Source organism: Equus caballus, chromosome 4, assembly GCF_041296265.1.
Source record: "Equus caballus isolate H_3958 breed thoroughbred chromosome 4, TB-T2T, whole genome shotgun sequence".
In the NCBI taxonomy this organism is placed as follows: domain Eukaryota; kingdom Metazoa; phylum Chordata; class Mammalia; order Perissodactyla; family Equidae; genus Equus; species Equus caballus.
In genome coordinates, this window is record NC_091687.1 from 36,485,496 (window position 1) to 36,499,206 (window position 13,711).

Consider the following 13,711-nt stretch of genomic DNA (forward strand, 5'->3'; position numbering starts at 1 on the left):
TAAGTCCTGGGCTAATTCAAAATCATTCAGGGAGGGGTAAAAATGACCGTGGAATGCTAGTGTTGAGTTCTTGAACACAGTGTTTAAGCTCTAGGTGCAAGAGAGAAAAGAGATGCTGCAATGCAATCTTCTTCTGGCAGCTGAAGTTTTCCTTGTTTATCTTTCCTTCTTGACAAAAGGGATGGATGGGAGAATGATAGAATGGAAGTGAAATTAAAGGAGAATACGTTCATGGTGAAAGTGGAAAAGAACACATGTCCTTTTTTTCCTTACCTCATATAGTTACTTGGTCTTAAAAAAAAAAAAAGAGAAAAAGGAAACAACAAAATCTCTTTTCAGATGGACAATCTCTTTCTTCCTTTATTTTAGGGATGCCGAATATATTTTATTTTTGTATAACTGTCTTCTAGTCAATTATATTGCTTCCTGTTACTATTTAAACACCAACTACTGAATAAGGTTTTAGGTAATATGCATCTCTTATGCTAAAAAATTCATATAGAGCAATACATTTAAATTTACATTTAAACTTCTATTATTTATCAAAAGATACAGTGATGTAGTAGTTTCCTGGAAAGAGTTATAATTTCATGAGTTTGTAATTATATAGTCACTGTATGTGGTCCACATTGATTTTCCATTCTCCCAATTTAGAATTGCATCTCAGAGAACCTGATAAGTACCCTCTCTGCACTATAGTAATTCGTTGCTGCAGAGCATTTTGTGGGAACCTAAAATTTTTTAGTAGTCTGATAAGACATTGTTATAATAATGGGTCTGTAATGATTACCTGACAGCTGAAAAATAATTTCTCTTGCCTGTTCTTTGGTTAAAAATAAGCAATTCGGGAAGCTCTGTTTGACTTAATAATAGAATTGAAGATCAGGTTTACCATATTATTTGTGTGAAAATAATGATGAATATTTTATTTATTTATTTTTATTATGATTTTTTTAATTGAGATTCATAATAGTTTAATCATTGTGAAATTTCAGTTGTGCATTCTTTCTTGTCTGTCACCACGTAAGTGCTCCCCTTCACCCCCTGTGCCCACCCTCCACCCTACTTCTCCTGGTAACCACTAAACTGTTTTCTTTGTCCATGTGTTTGTTTATATTCCGCATATAAGTGAAATTATATGGTGTGTGTCTTTCTCAGTCTGGCTTATTTCGCTTAGCATACTACCCTCCAGGTCCATCCATGTTGTTGCAACTGGGATGATTTTGTCTTTTTTTAATGGCTGAGTAGTATTCAGTTGTGTATATATACCACATCTTCTTTATCCAGTCATCAGTTGACGGGTACTTGGATTGCTTCCATGCCTTGGCTATTGTGAATAGTGCTGCAATGAACACAGGGGTACATATGTCACTTTGGATTGTTGATTTCAAGTTGTCTGGGTAGATACCCAGTAGTGGGATAGCTGGATCGTATGGTATTCCTATTTTTAGTTTTTTGAGGAATCTCCATACTGTTTTCCATAGTGGCTGCAGTAGTTTGCATTCCCACCACCAGTATATCAGTGTTTCTTTTTCAATGATGAGTATTTTTAAATGAAGCTATGGGAAACCAGAAAGGTGGGCTAGAGGTAATTGAGATACAGGTTAACATTATTAGATGAAGGATGCAGTGGGGGACACCTGCAGTTTATTCCACTGAGCCAGATTTCTTAGAAGTAAAATCCCTGGATTATGACTATAAAAATTCACTTGATCACGTTCAAAGAGATGAGAAGTTGTGCTGTGTTGAATAGTGTCTGATGCGGGGTCGGTGAGCCGAGGAGTCGAAAGAAAGATTTCTTAGACTCTCAAGATCTGGCAGTAGTGCTCTTTTATTTAGATAATAGTGTGGAATAGCATGGGGACAGGACCCATGGGCAGTCAGAGCTTCTGCTGCCGCCGCTTCTGCTGCCCCCGCTGGCATGGGGACAGGGCTCATGGGCAGGCAGAGCAGCTGCTGCTGCCCCCGCTGGCATGGGGACAGGACCCACGGGCAGTCAGAGCTCCTGCTGCTGCCGCATGGGGACAGACCCACGGGCAGTCAGAGCTCCTGCTGCTGCCCTGAGTTGAGGGTTAGGGCTAATTTTATAAGGCATGGGTACGTGACTTATTTTTACTGGAGAAAAGATGATGTAAAAAGTCATTAAATGATTTCAGTGCAGATGGGGTCTGGTTATTGTGCGGTCATATAACTTTAGATACGAATCTGGCCATATAGATCGGCATGTAGGTGAGGATGCCCTGGGCTTCTCTCCCTGGGGCGGTCCTAATTCATACCATAAAAAAAGTCCACTGGGTCGTATAGTTTGGCATGTAGGCCAGGTCACCTTGGGCCTCTCTAGCTGGGGCAGCCTTAATCCACATCAGTGTCCACTCAAAATTCGTGTCCCCTGGTACCTGTGAATGTGTCCTTTTTTTATATTGAGGTCATGATAGTTTACAATATTGTGAAATTTCAGTTGTACATTATTATTTGTCAGTTCCTATATAAGTGTGCCCCTTCACCCTTTGTGCCCACCCCCACCCCCTTTCCCCTGGTAACCACTAAACAGTCCTCTTTGTCCATGTGTTTGTTTATCTTCCACATATGAGTGAAATCATATGGTGTTTGTCTTTCTTGGTCTGGCTTATTTCGCTTAACATAATACCCTCAAGGTCCATCCATGTTGTTGAAAATGGGACGATTTTGTCTTTTTTTATGGCTGAGTAGTTGAATGTGCCCTTTTTTGCAAATAGGGTCTTTTCAGATGTAATCAAGTTAAGAAGAGGGCCCTAATCCAATGATTACTGGTGTCTTTTAAGAGGGAAATTTAGACAAAGAGACATAGAGACAGACACACAGGGAGAACGTCATGTGAAGATGGAGGCAGAGATTGGAGGATGCATCTGCAAGGCAAGGAACACTGAGGATTGTTGGCAACCACTGGGAGTTAGGAAGAAGCAAGGAAGAATTCTTCCCTGGGGCCTTCAGAGGGAGCATGGCTCTGCTGACACCTTGATTTCAGACTTCTAGCCTCCAGTACGGTGAGAGAATAAATTTCTGCTGTTTAAAGCTCCCCAGTTTTTGGTAATTTGTTATGGCAGTCTTAGGAAACTGATAATAGAAGTCATTTTAATTATATAACTAATGCAAAAACAAGTATATGTGTTGGAGGTGCCTGAGCCTACATACAAGAGGAAAGGGAGTAAATCTTTACCTTTTGCAAATCCATTGCATCTCAAAAGACCTTAACAGTTATTCACTTAGGATACTTGTAAGCTTTAAGTTCTGGGAAGCTATCATAGTTTTTATACTTTGTTTTCTATAGCTGACGTTACCCAAGGGAAATCAGTATAAGGAAAGACTCCTGCACAACAATTAAAATAGATTTTAGCTCTCTGGGTCCCTGGTGGGCTTTTTGTTTTACACTCAAGAGCTCATAAGAAAATTATGGCCCCTATTTTCTGTGGTGTTCACCATTTTCCAGTAAGACTCTTTATCACTTTTATTTATATCCAGTGGCTTTCTAGTTCTGTCTCTTTTTTTCCCCTTTCTTGGGGAAACTTTTGCTGCAATAATATTCTTATATATCTTTTCCTCTTCAACGGGAAGTGTGCATCTTTTAAATGAAAGTATTCTCTTTTTTGTCAGCTAGATTTGTCTCCTTTAGTTTTTGAAATATTTTTTGATTGATGACTATGCTACAAGAGCCTAGTGCTTATTGAATATTAAAATAGTGCGGAGATTTTGAATGACCATTTAGCTTTAAATGTTGGAGTGAGCTGATAATTTGGGTGCTGCTTGAGCAATTGTACCCTGGAATGGGGTGGCAAACACAAATGTCCAAAGGTGTCAACCAGTAGTATAAATGAGAGACAGGCTAGCTGTGATAAAATGGGCAATGTGTCTTCAGCTAATTTTTGTCCTTTAGGAAGATGGAAATGTGGGAATGGAGGCTCAGTGTAAATCTACTTTTCAGGGCAAGGTGGAAATCAAGTTTCAATAACTGTGAAGGTCTGAGATTTTATCCTACTTGCATGTTAACAAGTTAGCCTGCTGCAATTTTATCTATGCTGGCAGAAGACTGGAGACTCCTGGGTCAGAGACAAAGGACTTTATTATTCATGGCAACAGTAGTAACCAGAATATCAACATTTTCTTATATTTGTATCTTGAGCCTCGATTCCTAGAGGTTGACAGAGGAAAGGGCCAGGTGACACCTGCACACACAGTATGTTGTTATTAGAGAGAAATTCTGAATTTAGGAAACCTGAATCTCTTGAAATAGGAAGTAAACATGCTCACTTTTTGTTCTAGAGGGAGCTATCTCTATCTTCCAAAGCTGTCCACTATACAGACATGCTTGAAAGGGTAGTCCGGAACAATCTCAGGCAACGAGGAGTCCCAGATTTGATTATAGCAAAGTGTTACTGAGTAACCTTTCAGACTTTATTTCTATAGGTTATTTAAAAAAATTACATTTTAATCATTTATTGAAATTAAGCCTGATTACATAAGGGTATTTTTTAAAAAATCTTTTGAAAACCTATAGTGTTAAGTTAAATTCTAGGAAGTATCATTTATGCTCTTGATCTTAGAGTTGTATTTCATAGCCCAGTGTACTAACAAAACCAATTTTAGGGATCGACATAGGGTTGCCCGTATTTTTATCTTGCTATATGTGGAAACAACCCTGTCAAAACACCTAAATTCTTACTATTGCCACCAATTCAAAAAGAATGAAGATGACAATGTAGGGGAGGAAGACATTTCCTCTTCCCAAATGTGGGTTCATCTGTCCAGAGAAGGAATTAAATTCACATGAGACAGAATAGCAAGAGAAAATTAAACAAAGCTTTATGAGGAACCATGGCCCGGGGCCTTTCTTCCCGAAGGAACAAAGGGCACCGAAGAAGTGGGGTGCACATAGTGGTTATATACTCCCAAACAGGGTGTTTCACATGTGATTGAAATGTCCCTCCCACAATAGTCACAAGATTGCCCTGTCGGCACAATGCTTGATGGACATGGCAGGTAGTGGTCTGCTATCTTGGTGGGCGTAGCAGGAGGCAAGTCTATTGTCTGCAGCTGGGTGGTCACAGGTGGGCGCACCAGTCAGTTCCTAGCCTAAGGAAAGATGCTTAATCCTTAAAGAAATGCTGTTGGGAGGGGGAGGGAAGTCAGTTACAGGAGGTTACCAGACAAGCACAATAAAATGCAGATTTAAGTCTTTGCCTTTGGTATTGATTAAGAGTTTCTAGAGAGAAGGTCATCTCCTTTCTTCTTCCTGGTACAGAGAGGAAGGCACCTTTACAGATAAAGATTTACCTTACAAATGTAAATGTGTCCCAACAAAGGGCAAGGTCCATTCCTCAGAGCCTCCTTCCCTGTTCCAGTTTATCAAAAGCAATCAGCCTCAAATAATCCTGATGCCAAAGAGACATATCTTGGGGTGGCCAATTTCAGGTCCCCACAACAACTAATACAATATGGTACCCTGGATTGGATCCTGGAACAGAGGAATTGAATGGAAACAGTGTGAAATCTGAATTTTTAGAGTCCCGTAAACAGTAAGGTTCCAATGCCAATTGCTTAGTTTTGACAAATGTACACAGGTAATGTAAGATGTTAACAGTGGGAGACACCGGGTGATAGGTATCCTAGAACTCTCTGTACCATCTTTGCAACTTTTCTGTGAATCTAAAACTATTCAAAAATAAAAAGTCTATTAAAAATTTGAAAGTTGATAATTTTAATAATCAAAGAGAAGGAAGGAACTAATCTCAAAACAAAGGACAGTTATATAAAAATTGAATGTTTTTAACTTTATGAAAAATTGACTACATTATACTTGCTTTTCTCATTTTGGCATGAACTGATAAAGATTTTGACGTGCATTAGTATTAGATCCATGGATTATCAGCATTTGGGAAACACCGTGTGATAAATTATTTAATTTTAATTTACTGTAAGATGAGATTATCTTTCTCTCTACTTTTCTTAGAGAGCCTGTAGAATCAGATACCTTGCACTTTGTACCTGAATAGATGTTCAGCCTCTGTCCCTATTATGAATTCAGTCTGATTCTGTATAATCCCAAGTTATGAATTTTAATCAGGGTAGGTTGGTGGATCCTCTTCAACATAAGATTTAGCTTTTCTAGAAATTTCCTTGATGCAGATTGTCCTTGGGAGACTCGGAATATTCCCGATTCAGTAACACCTGAAAATGCCATTTCTCACTACTGGGGGGAGGGCAAAGGGTAGGAGCAGGGCAAGTCCCTCCTGTCAGTTCGAAGAATCAGGAGGAAATTGGGACAAGGCTTTTGTAGGTAAGTGCCTGGTTGAACAGACTCCAGCCATGCAGCCAAAAACATAAGTCTGGGCCGTTCCCATGACTGGGAGAAATCTAGGGTACAGCAGAGTTCAAGGGTGGGGCTTCAGTTCCTGCAAAGGTGTATTGGCTAAAGGAGAGGTTCTCAACCATGGCAGCATGTTTAATCATCTGGGCAGATTAATAAAAGAGCCCAGGCCACACCCTCAGAGGTTCTGATATAATTGGTATAGAGTGAGGCTTGCATTTTTTAAAAAGCTTCCCCTGTGTTGCTAATGTTCCCCCGGGGTTGAGAACTCTTGTGCTAAATCCCATGGAGGAAGGATCTCACTTGTGGAGGAGGGTGAGCGGCATAAGTCCCAATCTACAGGGCAGAAGACTGGTCCTGAGACTGGTGCCCATGGGCCTCAGTGAGAGAGCTGTGACTTACGGAGCAGAGCAGGAACACAGGGTTGCAGGGTGGTGTTTTGGTCTGAAAGTGTCCGCATTGGCCTGTGCCTTTTAAGGTGACCAAATCGTCCTGATTTACCTGTGACTTTCTCATATGTAGCACTGAATGACCTGCATCCTAGGAAATCCCTTAGTCTCAGGCTAATCAGGATGGTTGGTCACTCTATCCCTTTAATCCAGGCCAAATCATCCTCTCTGGTATCCTATTACCAGCACCTACAAAATGTAGCTCTACTCTTCCTGGCTTTGTACATGGCAAAATTCTCACATGTTCTTATCTCACTTTTTACCTTCCATTTTGTTTCTGATAAGGCCAGCTGGTTTTGGAGGAACAAGAAAAGGAGTGGAGAAGAGTTATGGTTGTTTATATCCTTCCTGCTTTAGTTAGAATCTTCTCAGGAACTGTTGTAGGATTTCACTGAGCTCAGCAGTGAGGCGCTTTAGCATGCAGAGGCAGATGTCGTGTAAAGCTGTTGTTCTCAAATTTTAGAGTGCATTGAAGTCACCTAGGGGTTTCCAGAGCATCTGATTGAGTATGTCTGGGAGAGGCTTGAGAATTTGCATTTCTAACAAGCTGGTGCCTTGGGACTGGAAACTGCTCTTTGAGAACCATCAGCCTAGAGAGACTTGACTCTGCATCAGGAGGTGAAGGTTCTCTTAGTCTCTGTTTTATCATTTGTAAAATGGAGAAATTAGTATTCACCTCATCACTCATCAGGAAATATTACATAAATCGCCAAGCAGAATGCCAAGGATGTGGTGGACACTTTAATTCTCTGAAAGATCTCAGTCTTTCTCGTATCCTCTGGATTGTTTGATATTGGGTTGAATGTTTTTAGGGTAATAATTCCAAATGTGATCATCCAAATCACCTGGGGAGCTTTTTGCAACTCTCAAAAGCCTGGGGCCCTACGTCCTTGGAGATTCTGATTCATTTGGTCTGAGGGAATGCCTGGGAGTCAGTTCGTTTGCAAAGCCCCCCACCGTGATTCTGATCATTTTGGGAACCACTGCTTTTGAGCAACATTTTCCTAGCTCAGGGGTTCTCAGCCCCTGCAGCTTTATTGAATCATCTGGAGTGCTTAAAAAGATGCTGATGCCTGTGTCGCATCTCCAGAGTTTAAGATTTAGTTGGTTTGGAGCACAGCCTGAGCATTGGGATTTTAAAAGCTCCCCAGGTGTTTCTGATATGCAGCCAAGTTTGAGACCACTGCTGTAATGTATTCCCAGGGTAAGAAGAACAGGGAGTATTTGTTAAAATGGAGATTCTTGGGTCTCACCTCAAAGCTGCCTAAACAAACTCTCTGGGCAAGAGATACAGTAATCTGCATTATTAATCACTGCCCTGGATTGTTAGCCTCAACAAATAAGGCATGAGCATCATAGCTCCAGGGGCATAATAGAATCCCTCATTGAGTAAATATTGCCTGACTCCACCCCTCACCTATTTATATAGCACTTTACTGTGGACCTGGCTTTGTTATCTCATGGATCCCTGCATACTTTCATGAGGCAGGGTGGGTTGATCTTATCTCCATTTTATTGATGAGAAATGTGAGATTCAGGGAGGCTCTCTCTCTAACAGAACACTTCGGGATATACACATAGATCAGGCACATGTGCTTCCCTGAAAGGAGACCATAGTCTAGTGGGGGACATGAGACAGAAACAGGAATGCAGGTAGAAAGTGATGTAGTACAGATTTTAAAAAATATGAAAATTCAGAGGCGGAGGGGTTAGCAAGAAGTAATTTGTGAGGAGGAGGGAATCTGAGAAGGCTTTTTGGAGGAGGTGGTCCAGGCCCATCTTGGAGCTGATAAAGCTGTAATTTCCTTTGAGAACCTGGTTGGAGGGCATCCCCATGGCCTTGCTGCTGTGCTCCATTGGTTCCCTTGTTGAGTTCTCATAGTTTTATAACCCAGGTTGTATAACTTCCTTTGTGTTATCATCTCATCATATTTATAATAAATCCTACTTTTCTTTTGAGATATGACTGCTTAATAAAAATGTGGTTTGTCTTTGAATTCTGCAAATAAATTATTATTTTGACTTCCCTAGAATAAAAGTTGCAATAAGGTTTTTTTTTCACTGGGAAGATAAACCAATAGACATATAAACTATCACATAGTTCATTTTTGGAGAGGTAATTTTTTTGGCTACAACTATCTAATTAGCTAAAAATAAACATCTGTACTGTTATAACTGTGTTATTAAATCAAGGAGTATGAAGAACTTTTCAAGGACAATGGATTTATTTCTGGAACAAAAGAGACAGTAACGAATAAAGCTGTGACTGGCAGTCGGATAAAGAGCCCAACTCTGTTAGGATGTGCTTGCTTTTCTCTTTTTTCTATAACATCTGTCTTACATTGTTATATATAATACCTTTTGCATAAAGCATCTGGTTCCTCAAGAAAGTTGTATGAAGATATGGAGAACCTTTATACTTGATAAGATTTGAGAAAGTTGGATTAAGTAGTAGTCTTTATTAAAATATATAATTTTGAATAAAATGCACTTTATTATTTTACAATGCAATGCATCTTTTAAAACAGATATAAATGTAAAGAAATACAATTCAATTTGTCCTTTAAAATATCTAAAAAATTTTAAATCCATGTATTCTTTGACACGCCAGGTTCACGTCTGCTAATCTATCCTGCATATATACTGACAGAAGTACACAAAAACATATGAAAGGATGTTTGTTGCAGTATTGTTTATGACACCAAAAAAAATGGAGATAACGTAAATGTCCAGTTAGTATGTGACTGTTTAAATCGTTATGGTTCACCCCTATAATGGAATATTATACCATCTATCATTGAAAGAATGAGGTATTGATACAGAAAGATGTCAAGGTTACCTTAAGGGAAAAAATGAAGTGGCAGAACAGTGTGCATAGTGTAAACCCATTTGTGCACTGAAAAGGATTTATGTGTATTTATGTATATATACATTTCCTTAAATTTGCATAGACTGTCCCTGACATGGTGCACAAAAGCTGTCAAAAATGCTTACCTTTAAGAAGGCACCTGCAGCCTGGAAAGTGTGTATGAAGGGGATATTTTTACTTTTCACCATCTACCTCCTGAGTTCTTAGAATTTTTGCCATAAGTATTATTATTATAAAAATAATGCATAAAATAATTAAGTAAAAACCTATTAAATTTATTTATTTTAATAATTTAATAATAGAGTATATAAGTTAAAGAAGCCCTTTAACATTAAGGCCTCTATTCTGGACTAAGAAATATTTCCAGGCATCTTAAAGGAAAAAAAAAAATCTTCTTTAGTTCTTAGTTTAAATAATTATTGATTTGTGGCAAATAATCCCTGAAAAAAAATCACAACACAAAAATTAATTTCCATCATTATTTAGAAAAATTATATATACCACCAGTTGAGAGCCTCAGTATTTGAAGTATAACAGCCTAAACTGAGGAGATTTGCCCCCTAGTGTTTATGCTTCTCCTGAAGTGTCATGGAAACAATTGATAGAGATTCAACCATATTGAGCTCCTCTCTTTGTTTGCTGTGTTAGGCTTTTGTGCAGATGGGTCCTGATCATATGCTGTTTTTGGATTGAGTCTTGTTTTTCAGAATCAGAAATTAATGAAAGATTGCTTTCCATTATCATTTATTTATCCCCAATATAACAAAGGATTGCTTTAAAACATGATTTCCTTGTCCTTTTTATGATTTAATGTAACATATTTCCAGAGCTGGTATTTGTGTGTGTGTGTGTGAGTCAGGGAGATTGGCCCTGAGCTAACATCTGTTGCCAATCTTCCTCTTTTTGCTTGAGGAAGATTGTCACGGAGCCAACATCTGTGTCAATCTTCCTCCACTTTATGTGGGATGCCGCCATAGCATGGCTCGACAAACCGTGCTAGGTCAGTGCCCAGGATCCAAATCTGTGAACCCAGACGGTCAAAGCTAAGCATGTGAACTTAAGCGCTACGCCACCTGGCTGGCCCCCCAGAGTTGGTATTTTAAAGAAAGCTTTAGTCATCTATAAAACATTTCTTATATGCTTTTACCTTTGAAATATTTTCCCCACATATAATTACTTGTCAGCTTCCATTGTTCTCTAATCTGATACCATAATTCTTGGGATTATCTTCTTTGTTTCCATACTTCTCCTTGTTTCTACTATCTTTTTATCTACTGTTCACTGTGAGTCTTAGACCTCTGAGAAAAATCTGATTGGGTAATTTAGTCGCCATTCAGTATAAGGAAACACTTTTAGATAGAATTCTCTTTCTATTCAGGTCGCCTCATTGGCTATTGGCCTTTCGTGTCTGGCCGATAGAAAACTATAGTTTTGATTTCTGGTCCAATCAGATGTGTCTAGGAAATCAAGGTCATTTGAAACATAATAATCTCTCATGCACTTAGAATCTAATCTTATGGACAGTTCATCAGTCCAACAGCCTAACGGAGGATATTTTAAATTCTCTTAAATTTGCTCCCAGCCCTACTCAAAACAAAACAAAACAACAACAATTAGCCTAGGGGAAAGCTTGGATTCGCTCTGCATAACCCACAGGTTCTATGTCCAGCTCATAAGTAGCTTCCGGAAAGGCCACAGGCCTTGGGTTCACACAAAGTTTGCATCCCTTTTTGGCAACTTCCCAGGTAGGCAACCCTTGGCTCTCAGAAATTGTGACCTTCTATGTGGAATAGAGATACTATTTCTTTGTAGGATTTACATGAGGATTTAAGGTGACTGTGTATATAAATTGAGTAGAATAATTGACACACAGTAATGATAATAGCACAAATATTTACTGAGTACGTACCAAGTGCCATACATTATTCTAAGCCCTTTTTGCATATTAGCTCATTTAATTGTCTGAACAACCCTATAAGATTATTATCTCCATTTGACAGATGACACAGGCAGTTCTTAATTTGCTTGAGATTACACAGCAGTAAGTGAAGGAGCTGATAGCTCATGCTGTTAACATCTACACCAAATCAACCCTACCTATGAAGCCAGTGCTTGGTTTTGTTTCTGCCCCTAAGTCTATGGCCTTCTGGCTTTCACCCCTGTCAGACCTGGATGTGGATAGTTCTGTCCTATCTTGTCCTTCATCAAATCCAGGCACAGTCCTCAGTTCATGATGGTCAATGACTCCCTTGGGAATTTGGAGGTTTCACAGGGTCAGGGATTTCACTGTGTGCCGTCTTACCTGCTCTCTACCCTTTCACCAAAGCTGAGATTCACCCTATCCTGTGGAATCATCTCATGAGAAGCAGCAGTCTCAGGCCAGGCTGCCTTCCCTGGAATTCCAGTGAAGAAAATGTCTTGTTATGTCATATGTCTTTCTATTCTCTCCTCTCCACTCGTCAAACACTGAATATTTTAAGCAGGGTTAGTCTTTAAACCAGGCTGTGAAGTACGTAACATTTGCCCCTTTAAACTACCCATTCTATCTATCCTTACTATGTCACTCTTTCATATCTCAGTGGGTCAGTTTAATTAGAAGCTTTCACCTTCTGAGGAAATGGCAGATTAATGGGGGAATGGGAAAAGGTCATTTAGAACAGTGCTTCTCAAACTTTAATGTGCATGTGAATCGCCTAGAGACCTTGGTAAAGTGCTGAATATGATACAGTAGCTCTGGGCTGAGGCCTGAGATTCTGCATTTCTAACAAGCTCTTGGTGATGTCAATGCTCCTGGTCTCTGAACCACATTCTGAGGAGCAAGGATTTAAAGACTGAGGCACCACCATGAGATGCCAGAGGATTTACTGTGTTACCTTTTCCAGGAACATTTAATCCAAAGAAATGAGTCTCTCTTAGTGGAATTTAGTTAATGTGACTAGCTGCTAGAAGAAATTTCTCAATTTCCAACCCTACCCTAGACTGTTTACCAGTAAAGCCATTCCTGGTTGGAGAAAAGAATAGTATAAATTTGTCAAGTTTTGATGTAAACACTGCAAAAATAGACATTTTTCTCCATCAATTTAATTTAATGACTCTCAAATGATTTATATTTATTTCTCCTTAGCTTTATGTGAAAGAACATCATCTTGCTGCTACTAAAGGTTGAGTTTCTTGTGACTGGGGAAATAGATGATTAAACTTATCCTGGTACAAGGGCCATAGTGTATTTCAATCTCTGTTTCTTTGTTCCTTCTAACATCACCTACATAAAAAGGCAGTTAGGTCAGCTTTTATTTCCCGGTCTTTGATTTGGAGTCAGTTCACTAAGAATGTTTATGAATAATTCTGTTAGAAATGGTTTGATAATACTAATCTGAATAATGAAATATTGTGCAGAGCTTTACAAATGGAGGTGCAGTGTGGGCAGAAACCTGCGAAATGATGTGGCTGATTCTCCTTGTGATGGCAAAGGCTTGTGTTTTCTATTTCTCTTTTCAGGGAGGAGAACACTGTTTCTACCAGGGCCATATCCGAGGAAACCCTGCCTCGTTTGTTGCATTGTCAACATGCCACGGACTTCAGTAAGTGTCCACAAATTTTTTGTATCATCCATTTTTTCAATCACTTATTTTGTTTGTTTTTAATGCATTGTAATCAATATCCCCATTTTATGTCAAGAAATAATTTCAAATCGGTAGCGTTCTTTTTCTTTTTTGTGGTTTATAAACCAAGCAGATTTTACAACTAGAATCACAGCAGCCCGGGGCTCTGATACTGTGATGTGGGAAGCATTTTTCCAGTTTCCTCCAAGTTGAGACAGGAGTGATTTGGGAAACTTTGATCTCTGTTTCTGTGGATGTTTAATCCCTTGGTACCAGTTCTACCCCTACTACTCCTTGATGTTAGTTTTTGTTTCATGGAATTATAGAAATTTCAGTAGATAAAATCTCTTGAGTCCTTTCACAGAGACAAAAGGCTGCATGTGACCTCAAGAACTCATGTGTTTCAGCCCTTTTTTCAGCCAGAATCCCACCTAACCCACAGCAAACTCGT

The 13,711-nt window shown here is 39.2% G+C and overlaps 1 protein-coding gene across 28 annotated transcripts in view; it reads left to right on the forward strand.

Annotated features, from left to right (window-relative positions):
• The window catches only part of ADAM22 (ADAM metallopeptidase domain 22), a 246,726-nt gene that overhangs the window by 146,462 nt on the left and 86,553 nt on the right, over positions 1 to 13,711 (forward strand). For all 28 annotated transcript variants that reach the window (XM_070265632.1, XM_070265620.1, XM_023639119.2 and 25 more), the window contains exon 5: positions 13,157 to 13,239. In XM_070265632.1, coding sequence (XP_070121733.1) covers positions 13,157 to 13,239 — 83 coding nt within the window. The remainder of the gene's footprint in view (positions 1 to 13,156; positions 13,240 to 13,711) is intronic.